This window comes from Mus musculus, chromosome 1 (genome assembly GCF_000001635.26).
Source record: "Mus musculus strain C57BL/6J chromosome 1, GRCm38.p6 C57BL/6J".
NCBI lineage: Eukaryota > Metazoa > Chordata > Mammalia > Rodentia > Muridae > Mus > Mus musculus.
Window position 1 is genome coordinate 58179169 of NC_000067.6, and position 23261 is coordinate 58202429.

Consider the following 23261-nt stretch of genomic DNA (forward strand, 5'->3'; position numbering starts at 1 on the left):
CTAGGGTCCTGGCCAAGATTTGGAGAGAAATCACATGAGGACAACTGAGGGAGGCACAGAACCCAGGGACAGGCAGTAGGGCAGCAGGATCATGTCTGGAAGGTGCCCTTTAATTCTCAGTCACTTTACTGTCCTCTCCATCCCACAGAATGCCTGTCAGATCCTTATGAAGCGTCTGGAACCCATCATCAAGCAGAATCCTAGTGGTACCTGGGAAGAATGGGTGAGTACCTGGTGTGACTGAATCCTACAGAGCCTCTTGAGACCACTTGGTAGAAACACCCATCCCACGGAACACCAGGTCCAGCCAGGTCCCTTTTCTCCTAGGCAGCATAGAACAGGGAATAGTCCTGGTTATCCAGGAACACACATTATCTGGTCCACTTATTCACATGTAAGCTTTGGGTAGAACTCAGGATCTGCTTCTTCTGCCGCATTTATTAGCCCCTATACCCTTTAAGCAAGAGTAAAGGGTCGATGTGGATCTGAAATATACCAGCTCTTAATGAATGGACATCTTGGTTCACTTGCAGAAGTAGCTCAAAGGTGTTAAATGTATTCTTAAGGGCAGCTTTGTGGATAGATGATTATTTGCCAAGGAAGGAAGAACCTACACCATCTAGTCCATTTTCAAAACTTTACATTTAAGGGGAGTCCTTGCACGAGAAGCTGTCACATGGGGTCCAATCTGAAAGGCCCCTTCAGCGAAGGCAACAACTGCATGTTACTCTGCACATGCATATTTCACATATGCATGAAGAACACAGGATGGGTATTCTCTGAGTGGTAAGACTTGTTCTCCTTTCAAAATAAACACTTTGTGTGAGAGCATGGCCCAGATAAGAAAACTACCAACCCCCACAATGTTTAATCGGTGCCATTGGAAAAGGAAACCCTTAGGGAGCAGTGGCAGATAGGACCCGTTGAGTGACAGTGTCGTGTAACTGGTCATCTATCAAAGTTTCCTCATTTTCCACTGAGTTCCTTTGAAATTTGAATGGTGTGTGTGTGTGTGTGTGTGTGTGTGTGTGTGTGTGTGTGTACACATGCATATTTTTCTGACCATAGTTGTAGCTCTGTTCTCAGAGCAATGCCAGTGCTCCAGGACTAGGGACAGGAAGGTGTAGAACCTTCATCAGAGTTTGCTTGGGATGCCTACATTTTCAGATCCCACCAAAATTTACCTCTTATCTCTTTTCCATTGGTCTGTAAACAAACCCACAAAACCAACAATTCTATCTCTTCAGAGTAAGTCAGACTGAGTCAGCCATACTCCCTGAGCAGCCAGCAGGTACTCACCTGACAGTATGCTCCATATTCATCTTGCAAAGACATATTCCCAAGAGTAAGGAAGAGTGTTACAGCCAGGAGGTATTTGCTTTTTCCTCTTGTCCATCTTTGTCTTTGTCCTTTGAAAACAGACTTACTCTTTTTCAGGTTAAGGAAGCTTTTGTTCAAAGCATTAGCCTCTCGGCCACTGGATATTTTAGGTAAGAGGTGACTGATGTCATCATAAATCTTATCCCTTTAGGATACACAGAGTTTGAAAAGGGAGTATTTAGTTGTTTATATCTTTAAGGTGAAGTTTATTGTTTGTTTCATTTTCACTGAAATGTTTTTTATTAGAGTGGGTGCTATGTTACCATAAAGGTAGATAATTTTGAGATGAGTCCCACAGTTTCCTAAATGCAATTTCTTATTCACATATATACATATATACACTATATAACACACACATATATGATAACATATAACATATATGTGATACACACACACACACTACTACATCATCATCATCATCATCATCATCATCATCATTATTATTATTATTATTATAGGTTTCAGGTTTCCTGTAATGGTCCTTTGTGTAGAGTTGACAATGAGGTATAGGGATTTTTACAAGCCTTCAGTACTGTCTAGCATCTACTTAATACTTAATGATTTGGGTCCTGGTATTTATTATGACCCCAAATTTGGTGATTTTAAATACTCTTGTTCCTCAGAAATCTTGCCTACAGCCTGTCTCTTGTGGCCAACCCTCTTGTCTTGTCATATGGGGTTTTGGTTTTAGAAGTTGTGAGTCAAGTCAGAGGCCAGAATAGTTCCATACAAATAGGATGAGAAGTTTCTGAAAGACAGTTGAACAGTTTTCTCAGACAAGGATGCTTGCCCAAGTAGGCAATAGATATTTCACTAGAAGCAACAGAAAACTCATGCTCTTATCATGTGAGCACACATGGACACATCATCTTCTACGATTTGGGGGAGAATAGTGGTGTATTCTGGTGATGTCTACTAGCTCTGGAGTGTCTGTTTGGTGAGACACAGCTCACAGCAAGAAGATCTCCAAGTGTTAGTCACTCAGAGAAAAGGGTGAACTCTGCTGAGTGAGAGTACTCAGCTTTATGTGATGTCATAAACAAGACCATGGATGGCAGAGGCTCTCCTGAATGGTGGGTTTAAAGGGAGGTAGCCATCCTGAAGAGGTATACCAGGAGCTAAAGGACTGTGGGTTATTATTGTGAATATGGTTATGGTTGTGGTTATAATTAGCCATGTGTGTATCCAACAATTAAATAGAAGCTAAGTTCTGAACAAGGTTAAGGGAATAACCATTTTTTATAGATTTTCTTATCATGTTTCACTTATCCAACTCTGACATGGACATTCTAACCCTGTATAATTGGGTTGTAGAGCATCAACCCAAGAATCCTAATGATGAACTACTACAAGCATATACCCCCACAGCAGGACAGGACACTAAGGAGACCGTGTATCTAATCAAATGACAACATCAAATAACTCCTTCCTCTTGTATGGGTGGATATACCAAACAACACTGTAGAAGAGCAACTTGAAACTGCAGTTCACAAGATCACTTAGCTGCACTGATTAAGGCAGACTTGGAAGATCTGGCCACTACTTTTCTATAAAGATGTGTTTGTTAACAACATGCTTTAAAGTGGGCTGATGAGCTTTATAGGGAGTAGTGCCAGCACCTAAAAGAATAAATTTCTTATGTGTGTCTGGAGCCAAGGCTAGGTACAGGACTCCACAGAGCAAAGGTCTGTGTTAGAACATGCAGCCTTACAAAGGCAGCGTTTCTGTTGCATTCTTCATGACACTTAGCCTTAAAGAGTTTACAGTAGCAGAGACAACAAGATTGTTCAAAGCCCACTGGGCACAGGGGCACTTTTCTATAAACCTGACACTTCCAAGGCTGATCAAGAGTTCTAAGATAATCTAGGTCATATAGCAAATTTTAGGCCAGCTTGTGCTACTTAGCAGGACCCTACATGGAAAAATACAGAACAATTAATCTAACCTGTTCTGGAAGGGACAGTAGCCATGGTTGTTTATGAGGACGTATCTAACGTCATGGAACCACACAATGGCTAAAACAGTGATAAATGTCAGAAATAAAAAGAGTCTGTGGGTTTTCCCGAGTCAGTGTTTGTAAGTTGGCTTGCTGAGCAGACTGCAAGACTCCAAATGCTTTGATCTCAGATGAAAACTTGGCTACAAAGAAAATATTTCAAAGTTGGAGAGATGCACTAGACCATAGGACCTCTGTGTCCATCTTTGTGAGATAAAGAGCAACATCAATAGTCAGTGAGCTTCACTGAGGAGAGCTGACCCAGCCCCATGAAAACAGTTGTACTGACATGTTGTCCCCAGCTCTTCCAGCTTCAGGGAGGTTCTAGACCTATCAACCCCATGGCTGTTCAGCACAATTTTCAAAGCAGTGATAAATCAAATATCTATTGGGGTTGGGTCTCCAGTAACATCACAGCATATCGAAAAAGGGATAGTGCTTCCCCCACACACACGGCCTCTGGATGTGAGAGATGTTGTTGTTTGAATTCATTTTCATTTCACATCTGACCAAAGGGGGGGGGGGGAGCACACAGCTCTCCAGCAACCAAGGAGTAGTTTTTCAAAAAGAAAACTGTGCATGGTTTTTTTTCACAGTTGTAGTCACTCAGAATGCAGTAGAGCACTAAAAAAACAAACAAACAAAAAAAAAACAATATAGCATGCGTAGATCTTAAAGGTTTTACACTTGCTTAAGGTTAAAAGTCTTATTGAAACCTCACATAGGGAGCATGATCCTCCTCATGGTAGGTGATGTCTCTTCTCCTCTACTCCAAGCACTTGGCAGGATTTCCAGAAACTCCACATTCTATGAATACTTTACCCCTCAAGCCAACTCTATTTTCTCCCATCTCCATATTCATAGAGAAGCTCTGGCTGACAAGCACCTGTCCTGACCACAGGCTGTGTCTTGTCTTCTCAGGGGTTACCAAGCTGACATGGACTGGGAGAAGGGAGAAGGTGACATTTTTCCCTATTTTGTTTTTGGAGCTGCCTGTTCTGAGGTTGAAATTGATTGTCTGACGGGAGCTCACAAGGTAAGTGGGAATCATGTGCTACTGGCACAGCAAAATGTGCTGTGAACACACTGTGGCCGACTGTCGTTTGCAGATCCCACACAGATATTTAATAAACAGTAGTTTAGGTACAAGCAGGTATTCTCTGGGGTTGGGAGAGATGGACAGATTTAGGCATGCTTCAGGTGGACACGGATGGTATTTGGTGAGGAGGTGAGAAAGAAGAGCAGTGGTTCTTCCTGACTTGGGTGATTGGACTGTGTCTTGTTCAGGTTTTTCTTTTCCAGAGCTGGACCTGGTGTTGAGCACATATTTTGAGTTCTGAATCCTTGGTCTCAGTTGTAGTCTGGCAATAATTGTATAACAGAGATTGTTATTGTACATCACTAGCATGCGTGCACCTCTTTGAAACCAGTGAAGAACCTTCTAGTAAATTACCTCATTGAGCACCATAAAACCCCCACAAACTACACATTATTGATCTCTCATTTACCAATAAGAATGTATGGGGTTTAAAAAAGTTAACTAACCCGATCCACATGAGTGTTACTTAATGGTGTAGCAAAAACACAAAATCAGAAATTCTTACTCAATTCTGTTTTCAGCATATCACAGTAGTTTTAGGTTTTGAACAGAAGGAATTTTAAAACAAACCAGCAAGCTACTATTCCAGTCATCTGTAGTGTGCCATTGTGCATTAGGGACAAGTCACCAAAAAGCTGGATGCATGGGTCTTTGTATGACGGATGAGGACCACTGCTGGCAAGCAGGTGTCTCTGTGGAAATTTGGAACTTGACCTAATAGTTTAGATCCCTGCAGCATCTGCACACTGAGCACGGGTGACACTGTCTCCCAGGGTATGAAATCCAGCATCACGGGGCCTGCTTTGTGAGACATACACTAGCCTAGTGACACTGAGACAGTGACATACACTCTGTAAGCCTTCATTCCCTCAGCTGTGGAGAGGGCTCTCATAGACAAGAGGGGCAAAAGCTACCAGACTGTAAAAATAGTCTACGGAAGTTAGGAATCAGCTCTGCAATGCAAGGGACTGAAATCCACTCCACCATTGACCCAAGATTTCCTGATCATTCTGGGGTCTCAAGAAAGCTGCAGTTCAGCCAGGTGGTGGTGGTGCACCCCTTTAATCCCAGCACTTGGGAGGCAGAGGCAGGTGGATTTCTGAGTTCGAAGCCAGCCTGGTCTACAAAGTGAGTTCCAGGACAGCCAGAGCTACACAGAGAAACCCTGTCTCAAAAAACCAAAAGAAAAAAATGAAAGTTGTAGTGGCCATGTAGACACCAGGAAGTGGTCAACCAGGAGTACTGTCCCCTTGGCCACAAAAACTAAAGCTACTAATGGAAGACCTACTCTAACCAAGATGACAACCATAAAACTATCAGAGTGGAATGGCTGAAAAGGAAACAAGAGACTCCGCTAGGGATGAGCTAGCTACTCAAAAGTTAAAAGCACACAAGGAAAAACTGAATGCCATAAAAATCTATCCAATGGGGCATCTTATGAGAAGGATTCAGCAGGGAAGTTACTCAGATGAATGCTTAAGATCCTCAAAGAAAGGTATCTAGTTGGGCTTTTTTTTTTTCCCAAAAGAGAATATAAAAAAGTTAGTGACTAGGAGCTGATAAGAAGTATATATGAGAAAAATAGAATATACCTGAGGAAATATTTTAGAATACAGATGTCAATGAACTTTTCCAGCAAAAACTACAAGAGGTTCTCAATTACAAGTCTTCCTGGAAAGAAACCATAAAGAAAGAATGGGGAATACGAAGCAAAGCTATAGAAGAAATATTTGCCTTAAAACACACCCGTGAGGCCACTGGAGCTACTTCAATAAGACACTACACATAACATTAACCACAGGTCTCCTACACAGTGAGTAAAATGCAGTAAAGCCCACCTGTGAGGCCGCTGGAGCTGGTTCAATAAGACACATAACATTAGCTGCAGGTCTTACACACAGTAAGTAAAACACAGCTGGGTGTGTAGCTGCATCTCTTTCACACCCTTGGTGGTTTTGAGTCCAGCCTGCACTACATAGAAAGTTTCAAGCAAGCCTGGGCTACACAATGACAACATGTGTCAAACAAAACAAAACAAAACATGAGATGACTTATCCTAAAAACAACCCTTGCCACACATTTTCAACACATACACAAAAAGTTATTAAAATCTCTTCTACAGTATTATTATTTAAAAATAACATGCTATGTATTTTTAAGTTATTTAATTTTAATATTATCTTTGCAATTTTATAGGAATGTCCTCATTTATGTATATAATTTTATGGCCTGGTTTTCTTCATATGTTAATTTTCATAGCTACATTACACATTATTACTTCATCTCTATAACAATTATTTCAAATGGCTGTATGATATTAGGATTGATTGAGGCAAAATTTCACAATCTCCGTTTTGTAGGAGGATGAGCTAATATCAGGTACTTGTGAATTTTAAAAATTGTAGAAGACTCCATGTCAACAACTCTTTGGTCACCACTTAATCAATAACCCCTGATTTGTATTTATCCCAAGAAACACATCTTAATTAGTAACGTTTGGCATTTTCATGACCTTTACCAACAGCAGAGCTTTGTCATGGCTTGTCATAATCACCGTGTGCCCTGATCAAAGAAAGCATTTATTACTTACAAAATGGTGTCTATACTGCAACTGTGTCTTTTGTTCTCCACAGAACATTAGAACCGACATTGTTATGGATGGATCATTCAGTATAAATCCTGCTGTGGACATAGGCCAGGTAGGCAATGCCTTGTTAGTGAGATATAATATACAAACACTTCAAACACTAGCCACGTTTGCTCTTATAGACGAAGGCTCGAAGACGCAACTCCATCTTCTGGGAATCACCAAATAACTTTTCTCTAAAGTTATTTCACTGTCTTCTTTTTCCATTGTTTCACACATAAGAATGTGCTCAAGGGGCAGAAATGCAAATTAAAGGGTGCCCACTTCAAACAGGGAAGTAAGTATGGGTACCACTTGGGCATGTTGACTTCAAGTTACCTATGTGTGAGAGATCCAAGTTAAACTGCCAAAAACTTTGGTCTAAGCTTCAAGGCAGAGCAGAAGTCATCTATTTGGAAGTGCTTAGTGGCAGAGGGGTAACTGAAACTATGTCAGCATCAGGACCATAATGAGAGGGAGGAGGGCCAGAGAGGGACTAGGTCGGGAGCTTTAATGCCACAGGGAAGAACCGCAGGAGTATATGCACTATGGTTCTAATGTAGCCCCGGTATTCATTGCATTACAACAGGAACAAATTCAACATTTGAAAGTCCCTTTCAGCTGGGCGTGGTGGCGCACGCCTTTAATCCCAGCACTCGGGAGGCAGAGGCAGGTGGATTTCTGAGTTCGAGGCCAGCCTAGTCTACAAAGTGAGTTCCAGGACAGCCAGGGCTATACAGAGAAACCCTGTCTCAATAAACCAAAAAATAAAAACAAAAAACAAAACAAAAAAGTCCTTTTCTGCATAACATTTGTAAACATTCATAGTTCCTAACATTATTTTTTTTTAATTTTTTATGTGTGTGGGTATTTGCCTGAATGCATGTCGGTGCGTGTGTGTGCCTGGTGCCCACAGAAGTCAAAAAAGAGAGTTAACTCCCCTGGACTTGCATTACAGAAGTTGAGAGCTACCATGTGGTGCTGGGAATCAAATCTAGGTGCTCTGGAAAACATTGGTTTTTCCTTGACTCTCACTTTTTGATATTTTTTAAAATTTCTAAAGACAAGAAAAATGATTTTTTTCCATTTTATAATAAAGTAGAATGTAACTATAGCTATAAACACAAATTAAGCCAAGTAAAAATCTATTTTAGTTAGTTCCTAGACAGATCAGTGTCTTAGTTAGGGTTTCTGTTGCTGTGATGAAACACCATGACCAAAAAGAAAGTTGGAGAGGAGAGGGCTTATTTGGCTCATACTTCCACATTGTTGTTCAGTACCAAAGAAAGTCAGGACAGGAACTCAAGCCAGGCTGGAACCTGGAGGCAGGAGCTGATGCAGAGGCCATGGAGGGTGCTGCTTACTAACTTGCTTCCCATAGCTTGCTCAGCCTGCTTTCTTATAGAACCTCAGGCCACCAGCCCAGTGATGGCACCTTCCATAATAGGTTGAACCCTCCCCCATTGACCACTAATTTAAAAAATGACTTTGGCACTCATTTTTATGGAGTGAGACTCAATTCAAATATCTATTGAACTAAGAAACAATAAACGGGTGATGTTAGAATTTAAACTTTGAAAGAGGCAAAAAAGGGCACAGATTGTGGGATACAAACCCATTGCTAAAGATGTATACTGAGAAACTCTCTCCTGAGAAGAGAAGATCCGAGACCTTGCTACCATCCTTGTAATAGATACTTTAGTAACTAGAAAAAGAGCTGTCTTTTCATCCGTTGAAAGATTGGGGATATGAATAACTTTTTACAAGTGATAGACCACAGGGACATCAGACATCTGTCTCTAAAATCACTGCTAGGCAAATGATTCATCCAACCATTAAAAATAAGCATTATTGGTTTTTTTTTTTTTTTACAAGTCCTATAGTTTTCTGAAATCTACCCAGGGGTTTTGGTAGCCATTGTTCACATCTTCAGGTAGAACACAGGGAGCTAAGAGACCTGGACTCCAGAGGGAGTCACTCATGTAAAAGAAAGACAGCCTTTGCTGGTGCGTGGAAAGTCAGCACATCGTTTTAAAAGTGGCTTTCATGTCTTTCTGTATCCCAGATTGAAGGGGCATTTGTTCAAGGTCTTGGACTGTATACTCTAGAGGAACTGAAATATTCACCTGAAGGAGTCCTATACACTCGTGGTCCACACCAGTACAAAATAGCATCAGTTACCGACATCCCAGAAGAATTCCATGTATCACTGTTGACACCAACCCCAAACCCAAAAGCCATCTACTCTTCTAAGGTAAGTATATATGGTCAGGCTCCATAGAAACGATTAGCCAAGGAAGGTGGGTTGAGGAATGATGATGCAGCTGGGTGGTGGAGCACTTGATTAGCATGCTCGGGCTCCTACATTCTATCCCCAGTGTCAGGAAAGGGAGAAAGACTGTATTAGCATCCTGCTTTGAATAGCAATGCTGATACCCTCCAGCTACAGAGCTGGAGAGCTGGTCACTGCATTGTGCAGAAGCTCTGAAAGGATGGACAGGATTAAATAAGCAATGCAAATAAGGCCGAGGCATTGTTCAGACTACAGTCAATTTTACACCCTGGCCCCAGATCACATTCAATTTAAGTTTGTTAATATAGTATATAACCTTTCAACTCTTTGATCTGCACCCCACTCTCTCTGTGGTATTTAAACAACTGTCCCCAGAGGCCTCAGTGCTGCTGGGTACAGAGAAGACCTCTTCCTCTCTCACCCCCACTGATGCCTCATCTGATTCCTCCTGCTGACCCCTCCCTCCTGGGACCGCAACATTCCCCACTCCTGTGTGTCTCCTTCTGCTTTTTCTCACTGATGACATCCCTTCTCTGCACGCACACACACACACACACAGTATCACACATGCAATATTGTGAACAGCCACAGAAGAAAACCATAAAATTAATCTACTAAATCACAAATCGCCAATTTAATGAAGTTTAATAAAAGAAAATATCAAAATGTTTTACACAATAAGAAAAAAGATTTATTTCTTAGATGTCATGGATGCATATACCCATCATATACTGATATATACTACTAGAAAAATATGACCATGGTTTATAATACAAAGAAAGTTGGTGAGACACTGTTCTCAATAGCACATATACTATTTCATGTCAGATGTAGGCTCAGAATAATTTGTCTTATAAGCAGCATGGAGTGAGGTGTAACAGCCTTGTTCTGCCTTGTCAAGTGTCACGAGCTTAAGACCCTTCCAGAGTAAGTCTCAACTGAACAACTTTTGATTTCAGTGACTTCATAAAAAGCTCAAGAACTAGGATCTTGTATCAATAGACAGGGCATTCCTCATTAAATTAAAATTAAGTAGATTACAATATATTTTTCCAGAATCCATTTTTCATAACATTGAAATAATCTGCTTTGGCAAAATCCAAATTTCTGTGAAATAAACAGCAAGAAGCCTGGGCAAGGCAACACCCTACAAAAGTCGTGTATGTGTGTGTGTGTGTCCCTGTGTGTGTGTCCATGTGTGTGTGTCCCTGTGTGTGTGTCCACTAGTGCATGTGTGTGTCCATGTCCGTGTGTGTGTGTGTGTGTGTGTGTGTTTACAAGGCTGAGCAGACTGCTGCCGGCTCTGTTCGAGGCCAGGAACATGTGATCCTTGCTCTTCCTCTTCCCAAGAGGATGCACCTACGCTGTACCCTCATAAGGATATTAGCAGTGGTACACTGCCCCCCTCCCTGACCCCTGGATGCTCATACTATTGTAATCCTGGAATAATCCATCTTGTTGCCAAACTTAAGAGACTGTCACCTTGAACAGTTTCATAGTCACAGGGAAAAGGCCAATGACACTTCACAATTCTCTCTATGTTGTTCAGGTGCTTATTTTCAGACAAGGCAAGTATAGGTTAGAAGGTACTTCTTGACCCAGAACACTATCCATCACTGTCTCCTAGCTCCTTCCTTCTCCTCCCTCAACCTTGCACTGAGGCCATGTTATAGGAGAGAAGGGGGAACCTCATTTGAAGGATTTGGCTTGTCTATCTGTCCTTTAGCCACAGTGCTTGGCCCTGAAAGGCATCTGTCCTCTGTGAGTTTGTGACTTTTAATACCTTCATTCTCATGTTTGAGTAGACTGGGTTTCAGCACATGTTTGGGGTGCTTCTCTAGTGCTTCAATATGAATAATGTAACATTTATTACATAAATTAAATGCACCAGTCACGGAACATAGACCCTATATGTATTTGGGACACAGTGAACACAAACTGTGTGAGGCTGCTGCCAATGGCACATGGCATTCTATTTTATAGTCAGCTTTTTAGAATAAATATGTGTATTCTAAAATAGCAACAAAAGATGGGAACGTAAGCCAAAGCTCAGTTGCTTATTACCAAGTAGTCCCTCTGTGTCCTTGTACTGTTGTACTTCTGTACAACTGGCAGGGCAGTATTCTGTCTAGATCAGCATCTTCTCAGCAAACACCTGGACAACATGTGGCGTGAAGCTGTCACCTTGTCACGATGTCACTAAACAATAAAAATTCTTGAGTTCCCTTAGAGACATGCTGGGCCATTGTTGCATATCCTGTCCATCATTGATCAAAATATCAGCATCCGTGTAGGACTGCACTCAGGAGTGTGTGCACCTAAGACACACAGTCTCCTCATCCCAGCCAGAAGAAAGGGGAAAAAATCTTCGGAGGCAGCAGGAAAGCACTGAATCATAAAGACAGGCAGACACCTGTAAGGTTGCTTAACACAGAAGAGCAGGATAGGAGGTGGGGAAACTTACCCTGCAACCTGAACAGCAAGAAAAGCTGGGTGTTGATGGCTTAATCTCTTTTGCATTGCTATATCATAATACCAGAGACTGGGTGACTTAAGAGAAGCTTATTTGCATCTCAAAGCCGGAAAAGTCCAAAATTAACAAGCCACACCAGGTGGTGACTTCTTGCTGCGTTATACCAGGGCAGAAGATACAGCATATTGATTCAGAGAAAAAGGCCAAGCTCACCTCTGTAACACACCCACACCTGCAATGACACCAATTCATTCATGAAGGTGGAGCCCTGACGACCTAACCTTCTCCTAAATGCCATACCTCGCCATGTATAGAGAGCAAGCTGTCAGCACATGAACTTAGGGAGACTTGTTCAAAGAATAGTAACTAGTAATCACACCATTATGCAGGAGAAACTGGTACTAAAAACAGCAGGGCATGGTATAAGGTCTGGGAGTGTGGCCCAGTTTCATCCATGTACGTTACCTGAGTCCCAGTTTCCACATCTCAGATGTGCAAGGGAAGTGCAGGCTTTGTAGAAATGCAAAGGCTAAGGATGCTACCCATGCAGTTTGGCAGTGGCCTGATTAAAGTCAACTGAGGATGATGTTAGCCACTAATGTCACTTAGATGTGTTAATCATTTTTGTATATCTCTGACAATAATTCCCGATAGAAAGGACTGAACAAAAGCAAGACTTATTTTTTAATCATGGTTTCAGAAGATCCACTTCATTGTGGTAGGGAAAGAAGTTCACATCTTAGTAGCCAGGGAGCAGGGAAATGGACATTCTGACTGTTTGCTTTCCCTTTTGTCCCCCTCTTATTTTATATGAGCCTCTAACCCACAGAGTGGTGCAACCCATATTGAAATAAGATATTTCTACCCCCTGAATTAATTCTGTCTGGGAGCACATTCACAAACATCTCCAAAGATGTGTGCCTCAGCAATTTCCTAGATGATTCTACATCCAGTTATGTTGATAACGAAGATGAGGCAATCACTCTGTGTCATTGTCTAAACTAATAAGCAAGTTCACCTTTGACTGACTCAATCTCATTCTTCGCCCTCACATTCACTCATCAGATACTTGCAAACACCTCAATGTGCCACATTAGCCTTAAGCATGGAAGGACCAATCTCTGGGGTCAAGGTGAAGGCATTGTTCATCCAGGCTTTCCTGGTGGCCATACGGACAGTCATTTATCTATTCCTGGCTAATTTAAGCCACTCAAAGAGCCTGTGATCACCAGCTGCCCCCCTTATGGATATGATGATGGAAAAGCAGCAGCCCAGCGCTGGGTGTATAGTCTAGTCTCTCCTCAAGAATTAAGGTCTAGCTCACACTGCCAGACTCTGGGAATTTGGGAATTTGTCCGAGGGACAAATTACATCTAGAGCCTGGTATGCTTAGGTTTCTGGAGGATTATGTAGACTCTTGGTTGGTTATAATGTTAATCCCTCTGCCCTAGGCCTAGGCACTCTGCTTTCTTAGGAGATTCCTGCTGAGGTGTGGGGAGCTTAAACCATGTTGTCAAAGCATGAATACCTCCACCTGATCCCACTGCTGCCCCTGAAGCCACCTAAGCCTGTGCAAGGAACGCACTCCCCCAGTTGCTGGAAGGCATAGTAGTCTAACACATGTGGGAAGGCTCACCAGCACTATGAAGGAGTGTCACCTGCTGTGTGATAACATTTGAGGCAATGACAGACCACCAATGCAAAGGCAAACGTGTCAGACTCTATGGCTTGGTGACCTCGTTTGTCTTCTTGAGCAGCTAAAGAATGATAAAATTGCTCAATGACATGTTTCTCATAAGGTATCCCTATCATCTGTTCAATCATGACTGTACAGAAACACGGCCATAAGATTCCATCTGCCCATCTCAATCACCCTGTCCCATCAAGGGCAAAGGGTTGTAGCATGAAAACCTGTTGGCTTCTACTGCCAAGGAGCAACTATTGATGAGGACAAAGCCTGACAACCTGGCTGGGCAAGAATGGGTGGAACAATGAGCAACTCAATAATTTCTTCAAAGGCTCTGGGCCCTCACTCTACCGAGGACCCTCTACCTCTCCAGTCTTCAGCATTAGTCACTGCTAGAATAATTTTTTGGCATATTATGTGATTTAAGGCATACTTGATCTGTTAAGATAACAAATTAACCAGAGTCTACGACTAGAAAGAAAGTCATGTGATTCGAGGTAACAATCCTTTGCTGTCTGCCCTTGAGTTGATAATAAGACACAGCTCTTAACATGGGTTGCAGAGTCCTGCGGGTCGTTCCCGAGACTTCTCATACCACCCTTTCTGTCCCACAGAGCTTTGTTCAGCCTTTAGATTAAGCCAGCTCTTCTCTCTTCCTGATGCCTTTGAATGTCACCTGTACCAGAGCTCTCTAGACAGACAGAACCAATGGGCTTTATCTGGGTATTGTAGATACATGTGTGTGCATATGTTATACATGTGTGTTATGTATATATGCATGCATATCTATATGTATAGTTGCATGCAAATATAAATGTGTGTGTGTGTGTGTGTGTGTATACATCTATACATGTACACACAGATTTATTTTAAGGAATTGTCTCACATAGTTGTAAAACTGACAAATTCAAGATCTGTTGGGCAGTGGGGCAGCAGTCAAGAAAGTCAGGTAGGGTTCCTGTGCTGAGACCCTGAAGCAGAATCACTCCCCCTGGCTGGGAGAAACTTGTTTTGCTCTTAGGGACTTCACAGATATCATGGCATGAGTCAGCCTGTACCAGCGAAGCCCACAGCATATGAGACAATGGCTTCCATTCAGAACAGGATTATGAGACTTTCAATGACAGACACCATCCTCCATGGAACACATCAGGGTCTACTGCTGTGCCTTGACAAAACTTTAACTCTTTGTAGTACTCTGTATCTTGGGAAAGCTCTTGGACCCCTGTCATTGATTTAATTCAGACTAAGGATAAATCCTTGGCATGGGCCCCACCAAGATTGTCCGCCATTAATCAAGGTATTTCTATACCATCCTCATCCCTTAAAAGCCCTGTTGGCACAGTGGGTAGCTTTAGCTGCAACCACGTGGTCCCCTTGGGCATGGGCATGCCAGGCCTTGGCCAGGTTCTCTGTGTTTGGCGAGTGTATCCAGCATGAGGATTACCAACTTGGCCAATCGTCCTCCAGAATGCAGTTCCTCTGAAGCCCAACCAGCTTCCTAAACAAACAGAAAGTGGCCCTGTAGCAGACTTCAGGCTGTTCTGGGATGGGTCGTAAGGGTGGATGGAAAGAAAAGAATGATCCCAAGTAGGCTATGATTTGGAAAAGGCAAAAGGCTATAAAAAAAAAATGCATGCTGAGTCCTTGGTGGATTTGTGGAGCAAGATTAACTGTACCCCCGCATGGCTCAGGTACTGGACATAGCTAAGCAAACAGCCCATATTCTTCCAGAGGGCCTACCCACCTACCAGCAAGATTGCTGCAAGGAAACAAGAACCGAAACCCCTTCAGAAGCACGGGGTCAGCGCAGGCCAGTGCCCCTGCCCCCATGTCCCTGTCTCCATTCAGAACCAGGTTTCTAAAAGGCTTCTCGTTTTGTCTTCCCTCCCCACATCCCCAGGGCCTTGGCGAAGCTGGAACGTTTCTGGGCTGTTCTGTGTTCTTCGCTATTGCCGCGGCCGTGGCTGCAGCTCGAGAGGAGAGAGGCTTGTCCCCAATTTGGGCCATAAACAGCCCTGCCACAGCAGAAGTGATCCGCATGGCCTGTGAGGACCAGTTCACGAACCTGGTATGGGATCACCTCCGTCTTGTCTATGCATGTCTGCAACCCTTTTCAGGACTCCCAGTGCGGGGACAGGAGACATGTGCCAGTTCGAAAGTAAATTCACAAACCCCTATAAGAAGGATGTCTTCTTGTAAAAAATGGGAGTTGCTAGTATGAGTTTTCAAGTAGGAAGTTATGGAATTTTTTTTTCTACTTATAGAAGGGAACGTGGGCTTTAAAGAGTTAAGAATTGGTCTTTCCCACCTGAGTGGCGAAAGAGCTGCAGTAAGCTATTGCCTTTTCAAGAGTACTGCAATCTTCTCCAAACAAGTCCCCCCTCCCCCCAGGTTTCACCACACCCAACCCCAACACTGGGGTTTCCAACACATGAAAATTTGGAGAACAGTCACATGTAAAACTACAGCTGCCAAGTTTATTTTTGGAAATATGAGTACTAGAAATGTTTTACCTTTCTTTTGGGGGAGGGGGGACAGGGTCTCTCCACAGAGCCCTGGTTGTACTGACTCACTATATAGACCAAGCTACGTTCAAACTCAGAGATCCAACTGCCTCTGCCTCCCCAGTACTAGGTTTAAGGGTATCTACAACCACATTTGGCCCAGTACTAGAAATTTTAAAAACATGTGTGGCTTCCACTTGTGACTTTCTATGAGACTGCTGCTGCTTCCGTGCGCAGTTCCTTTTGCATTTTGACTTGAGCAAAAGACAACTCTGAGACATTTGGAGGCTGTGGGGAGCCAGTGAAGGAGCTCAAATTTTAATTGCTTAAAACAAACAAACAAACAAAAAAACGTTCGCGGGGTCCAAAATTAAAGGAGGGGGGAGCATGAAGGGTGAGAGGAGCCCTAAAATGTTCCGCACCCCTAGGGCAGTCTTCCTCCAAAACCCTTCTGGTGACTCCGCCCACATCCGCCTTGCGGCTTTTCATTGGTCTCCTGGAAAAGCCCTCCTCCCACCGCCACCACCGCAGCCCATTTACCTGTGTGGCTCTGCTCAACAACAGCTCCACTTCGACATACTCAATACATGTAGCAAGGCATTAGGCTGAGACAGAAGCACAGCAAATAAGGCCCATTCATTCCCCTTCAAAGTCCAAAGTCTATGAAGAGATAGGCATGGGAACAGGTGACTACTACACAAACCCTCTGTCACTGGAGACACAGAGGGAGTGCGAAGCCCTGTGAGCTATTTACTCCTCCGTGGGGTTTTATTTGGCCGACTAGAGCTGGCAGCATGTTGCGTTTCTCTTGCTTCTATCATTGAACTTTACAAAATGGCCAATTATGAAAGATTGGAGGTAACGGCTTTGAAATCAGACAACTGGGTTCAAATCCCAGCTCAACCACTCACTGTGCCTTTACAAGAGAGAGGAAAACACCTGCTTGCTTGTATCCCTAGGAGAAGGAAATGAACTGCACAACGTTAGTGGGGACCATTATCAGTAATCTTCCTAGGCTCCCAAACAGGCCCTCATTTCTAGCCCGATGTTTTCTGATTTTCTTAACTTCAATATCACAATGGAGGACCGAGGAATGGAGGAATTTTGACTGAGTCACAGTGGCAAGCAGGAACAGGTGTGTGGGTTTAGCAAGGATGTTATATAAAACTGACCAATTATCCAAATTTGATGTCAGCTAAAATGTCCCCATGCCACCAGACTTGAACATGCCTGAACTGTTGAAGACACATTCTAAAATGTATATGAAAGATGCTTAGTACACTCTTAGTACTAGAGATACATCAAGCCAGTCACCGTTGGGTTATAATGTGAGTGTGTGTGAGTGTGTGTGGGGGGGGGGGGAGTCCGTGTGTGTGTGTGTGTGTGTGTGTGTGTGTGTGTGTGTGTGTGTGTGGTGTCCATATGCTTGTGTGTGTGTGTGTGCATATTTAAACTATTAGACTCATTCCTCTCCAGGACTAAAGAGAGAACAGGGCACAGTGAAATACACATTCACGTTTTATTTAACAATTGTGACCAGGCATTGACAAAAATAAGTATCTATCCAAAAGTCCACCTCATGGGTCTTAGAATGTAATGATATATGTTTAAAATGAGAGTGGAGCAAGAAGAAAGTACCAGAGCAGACATGGTAAGGGGTAGACCTACAGAAGGTGACAAAGATACATCTAGCTAATGGATGAGAGCTTGACAAACAGGCAGAAGAAACGGGAATTCCAGGTAGAGGGAAAATTGAAGTCAATGCAGGGCAGAGGAGAAAAGCATCAGAAAGCAGATGGTGTGTGTTTCCTGGATGGAGACTGAGCAGAGGAAAGTCTGGAGCATAAACTGGGATGCAAGCCTCAGCCAGAACTCAGAGAGTCATAAATGTAAATCGGGTTCTATCCTGAGAGCAGGCGGGCCTTTGACAGTCATGTGACCGTGAGAATGAGCTGCTCAAGTAAACAGCCTGACAGATGCTATAACATGAATTAGCCTGAGAATGAACTGTCGGGAGCTTGGCTACCAAGCCAAGAGATGGCAGAGTCCTGAGCGTGACGAAGCTAATGGCCGTTGAAGGAAAGGAGGTCATGCAATACCTGCCATTCAGTGAAGGATGGCAGCAGGGGAATCCAGGGTTGGCCTACGCTTGGCCTGGGGTCAATAGGAGGACTGTGTGGCTTCTCCCACCGGTAGGCAGCAGGAGAATCCTTCCAAGGAGACTGGCAAATTCACTTTTAGACTTGCAGCCAGTCAGCCAAAGAATTTTGCCATCAAGCAACCGGCCCAGTTGCTTGACAAGAGGGCAAAATTCCCGACAGATTTATGAGTCATTAGTACAAAGTAGTAATTAGAATCATAAAAGGCCATCATTAACCTGAGGGAAGAAAATGGAGACATGAAAAGGGAAGGGGAGAGAGGAATGAGCCAGACAGGCTTGATGGGGGAACCAGATGAACAGGTGGGTCTGGGGAATAGGACACAGAAGTCCCCACACCCTGTGTACCCTGGGCATGAGCACATCTCCAGGGAGCCAACAACCTTCCCAAATGCAACTTAGAACAGAACAGACCTGCTGGCCTGAGAACAACACCCTCCTCAGCCCTCACAGATTTAGGTGCTCCAGGCCCCAAAAGCTTTGTTACCATGCCTCCCCCAACCCCCAAATCCATCAGTGCCAGGGCTGAGCGGAGAGAGAAAGTCCTCTCTCCTGGCTCTTTCCATCTCTGCCCCATGCTCCCTTCCACAATATTACAGCAAGGATGGGGTGGGGGCCTTTGTGGGCAGGGAAAGTCACAAGAAATGTTTATACCCAACACTCAGGGGACTGAGGCAAGGTGATAGCCATGAATTAAAGGCCAATTTAAACTGCATAATAGGACCTGGACCATCCTGGGCTACATGACAAGCCCTTGTTAAAGGAAGGGAAATAAAGAAAAGGGGGGGAGAGGGAATAGGGGAAGGGAAAAATAAGGACTCACCCAAAACAGTTTCACTAACTTGGTTTTACACCCACCTGGAGCATGAGGGACACAGATGGATCAACATGGCATGGCCCTGGGTAAATCTCATAGAAATCTGTGTTTTGACGTAATACAAATACAAACAAGTGTGGGGTTGGCTTTGCAGCAATTTATGTCTATGTAGCGCATGCTCTGCACAGGTAGGTTCCACTGACTCAAAGACATGCTTTTCCAAAGGTGTCGATGAAACTGTTATCTTTGAGATAGGGCAACAGCGCCTGCTGAGGACTGTCACCAGCAGTGGGCTTCCAGGGTGAGAACAGAGTATTTGCTACTGCAAAAGGACTATGCTGTTTTCAAGGCATCCTTTTGCAGGGCAGGGACGCTGAACCTAGGAGCAGATAAGGAGATACACTGGGAGAGGCTCAGGGCCTGGCTGGCACCATGCCTGAATGCTTTGCTAGAATTATTTATCCTTGAACACTGAATGAGCCCTCTAGCACATCTGTGTGTTTTACAGTCTTGAAAGTCAGCTTCCCAATCAAATCCCCTCTCACTTTCAGAAGCGTCAGAACTTGAATTTGCAAAATTAGTACTCACCCCTCCAACTTGAGAATATCTAGTGGTGTGAGGTGGAAATCAAAATTCTGCCCATGTCCTGCTCCCTAGGGCAGCACACTTGTAAGTTCTGCTCTTGTGCAGCTGCTCCAAGATCACTGTGGTCTTTCATTCACCACTGTTATCCATCAGGTGTAACGGATATCCATTGCTCTCGGCCCAACGCCATCCAGCATCTACTTGCCTCTCCCTTCCAGGATCGCCATCCCAGATGGCCATCTTGTCTTACATATTACATGTGCATCACATATAAAGGAAGCATTTGACAAATAAAAGATCTTTAAATTAATTATGCTACATCAGCTTATGCTTTTGAAAGAATCTGTGAGAAATTCTATTTGTGGGATAAGAATGAATTCACTTTTTTGATCAGTTTTGACTTGACTGAATTTAATGAAGCCCACTTACCCAGCTCTAATTTATTTATTTATTTATTTATTTATTTAGAGCAAAGGTTGTTTAAGAAAACACGGGACAGTCTCGGGAGACATTCCATTTCTCTTTGCGTGGTCAGCCTTCTCTCTTATTGCACAGTTAATCTTTTTTTCTTCCACTTCTATTTAACAGTAGATGCTTATTTTTAAAGATCACATCTTTTTAAAACAACAACAACAAAAAGGTGACTTTTTAATGTAAGATTATTTGTACTAATTTAAGTTTTTTTAAAGCTACCTCTAGAAAAAAAAATCACCAAAACAAAAAGGGCAGTATTAAACTTGCAAAATCTTTTGGGGTGGGAAGGAGGGTGTCACTAAATTCTATGAGCAAGTGCTTCAGTTTTGCATTCCATTTTTGAACAAGCTCTTGATGTTTTCAATAATCACTTCTCACAAGTGCAATGACCGTAACTCACCTAGAGAGCGTTTCTGCCTCCCAGTTTCTTTCCTGTCTCAGTTTTGATGACCGTTTATTTCACTGAAGAACTCCTGCTTCTGGGCCAGTTAGGGTTTGCCAGGGTTAAGCCCTCACATCACTAAAGCCAGAGGACCTGACAGAAGATTAACTGTGGAGAGAAGTCTCTCTCCATCATTTGGACATGTGGCTACCCGTGCTTGCCATTGTATTTAAGAATGTTTCACTAGTTCTTTTCAGCTGAGCCAGTATTATATACATCTTGTCTCTGCTTTCTATGTCAAGGAATTAGATATTTTTTATTTATCTGAAATTACCTAATTTCTGTTTGGAAAGAGAAGATCTATGCATATTCAGCAAATAAATGTGATAAATAAATAGGCTAAATGTTTTTTGAAGAAGAAACCATTTTTGCCATCCACTAGTTATATGGATTATTTTAGATTTTTTTTCTCTTCTGTCTTTAATCTGAATTCTTTCATCTTTTTTTCCCAACTTTCTTTTTAGGTTCCACAAACGGATTCTAAATGCTGTAAGCCGTGGTCCATCCCAGTTGCCTAGTGCTTGGGGTTCCAGCACAAAAGCAGATGGACTTAAAACTTCCACAGGTCACAAATATAAATATCTATATCTAAAATATGTAGAAAATTAGAGGCAATTCTTAAATTTTCATATTTACAAAATATTGTAATCTTTAATCACATGCACTATAAGCAACGATGTTTACGGAGCTTCAGCCAAAGGTCATGTTTAATTCAATATATTAAACGGAATTTTCCACTGTGTGAAGAATTTCTGTGCTGAGTCTACAGAGAAAATGAACATCTATTCTCCACTATATGTTCCTATTCTGAAAAAGAAATAAACATAAAAAAGAGAAATAGCCAGGCAGTGGTGGTGCGTGCCTGTAATCCGAGCACTTGAGAGGCAGAGGCAGGCAAGGATTTATGAGTTCAAGGCCAGCCTGGTCTACAGAGTGAGTTCCAGGACAGCCAAGACTGCACAGAGAAACTCTGTCTCAAAAAAACAAACCAACAACAAAAACAAAAAAGCAAAAAAAAACAGAGAAATGAACAGGATTCTGTGATTGTTTACCTATAGTTTTTGAAGTTCCAGCATTATAATGCTGTGTGTAAAATGACTTGCTAATCATTCTATATTAAATGTAGAGTTTTGGAGTAGAGAGTCTGCAGCACAAGTTTGTTGGAAAGTCCCTTGATTTTTTTTTTCTAAGACTCTGTTTCCGAAGATTCATTGAGATGCTACACATGGCAGAGTTGCCTCTAAGATGACCCGTCAGAGGGCAATTTGGGGAAACTGAGGAAGCAGCTTTAGGATGTCAAAGCAGCGGTGGCATATGGCCTCCCCTAACAAACGCTAGTTGAAACGAAAGCAGCCAGATAACTGGAACCACTGTGCCTATCAGTCAGGTTCAGAAGCACTTACTATTTTGATATTCACATCATATTCAAAGTTGTCCAATCTGAAATATTCTAGCATGTGCATAATACTCAGCTTAGACTTCACTATGTAGTTTTTATGGATATGTAAGCTTTTGTGGCAGAGACTTTCAATGAACTGATTTTGCACATGGCATTGCCTTCAGTCCAACCCAGTAACTCCTATCTGAGCCCCAACTCTTTCCATTTTGGGATACTTCTGCTTCCTACAGACATCATCGCCAGCTCGGGGGCAGCCCATATGAGGATCAAGTAAAAAAGCAGTCAGTTTGCACACAGCACAGTAATTGTTCTCACTCCTACCTTCATTTGAATTTTCTCACTTCTTAATCAGAATTATTAGGTATTTATACACAATTCTTAAATGCACAAAGAAATACTGGCTTTGTTGCTTGACATTTTAGCTTTATTATTTTCTAAAGAGGTTTTGCTTTGTCTTCAAGACATATACATTCCTGATTTCTCTCTTGATACATTTTTTCCTCTTCTTTTTGACACAAATGGATGGTTTTCTTTTTTTAAGTCATTAGGGTTTAATAAAAATAGTTAAAATTATTGTGTTTCAGGGGCCAGAGAGATGGTTCAGTGGTTAAGATTACCGTCTGCTCTGGCAAAGAACCCAGACTCCATTCTCAACACCCAAATGGTAGTTACAGTCACCTGTAACTCCCATTTCAGTGGATCTAATGCCTTCTTCTGGACTCTGAGGGCATTGTGCACAAATAGCACAAATATATACATGCAGATAAACACACTCATACATAAAATAAAAATAGACAAACCAAAAATTAACTTAAAAACTATTTAATTCACCCAGAATATGACAATAGTTGAATTTTGCAGAATTCTGAAGTGGGCTTTTTATCATCTTATCTTTGATTGGTTGGTTGGTTTTGACACGGAATCTTAGCTGGTTAGCCCAAACGAGCCTTGAACTCAAAATCATTCTTCCTAGTCCTCCTGGGGGCTGGGATCACAGGCATGCACCATCAAGCCTAACTGTGTCAATGATTTCTCTATAAACCTTATGTTCTGTTTTCATTCCTGTTCTGAATCTAAATATGTAGACATTTTATTCTAAAACATATCTATGGCTTTATGTCTTGCTTGTTTGCTTTCCATTAAGTTCTAGTGTGGTTGCACTATAGTCACAAGAATCACTTAAAAGAGAAAATAAAATAAAGAACAAGCTAGGGTGGAAAAGAAAAAAAACAAAACAAAACAAAACAAACAAACAACAAAAAAAACAGAAGCATAAGACACAACCAGAAAGAGTAGAGGGAAGTAATGAAGGTAAGACACAAACG

The 23261-nt window shown here is 42.4% G+C and overlaps 1 protein-coding gene across 4 annotated transcripts in view; it reads left to right on the forward strand.

Moving 5' to 3' along the window:
- Positions 1 to 23053, forward strand: part of Aox3 (aldehyde oxidase 3) — an 89087-nt gene extending 66034 nt beyond the window's left edge. For 3 of the 4 annotated variants that reach the window (XM_006496285.4, XM_006496284.4, XM_017312370.2), the window contains 7 exons: positions 149 to 223; positions 1438 to 1490; positions 4298 to 4412; positions 7109 to 7174; positions 9167 to 9355; positions 15458 to 15625; positions 21002 to 23053. In XM_006496285.4, the coding sequence (XP_006496348.1) occupies positions 149 to 223; positions 1438 to 1490; positions 4298 to 4412; positions 7109 to 7174; positions 9167 to 9355; positions 15458 to 15625; positions 21002 to 21055 (720 nt within the window). In that variant the 3' untranslated portion in view covers positions 21056 to 23053. The remainder of the gene's footprint in view (positions 1 to 148; positions 224 to 1437; positions 1491 to 4297; positions 4413 to 7108; positions 7175 to 9166; positions 9356 to 15457; positions 15626 to 21001) is intronic. The other variant, NM_023617.2, reaches the window with a different exon arrangement.
- The last annotated feature ends 208 nt before the right edge of the window (positions 23054 to 23261 follow it).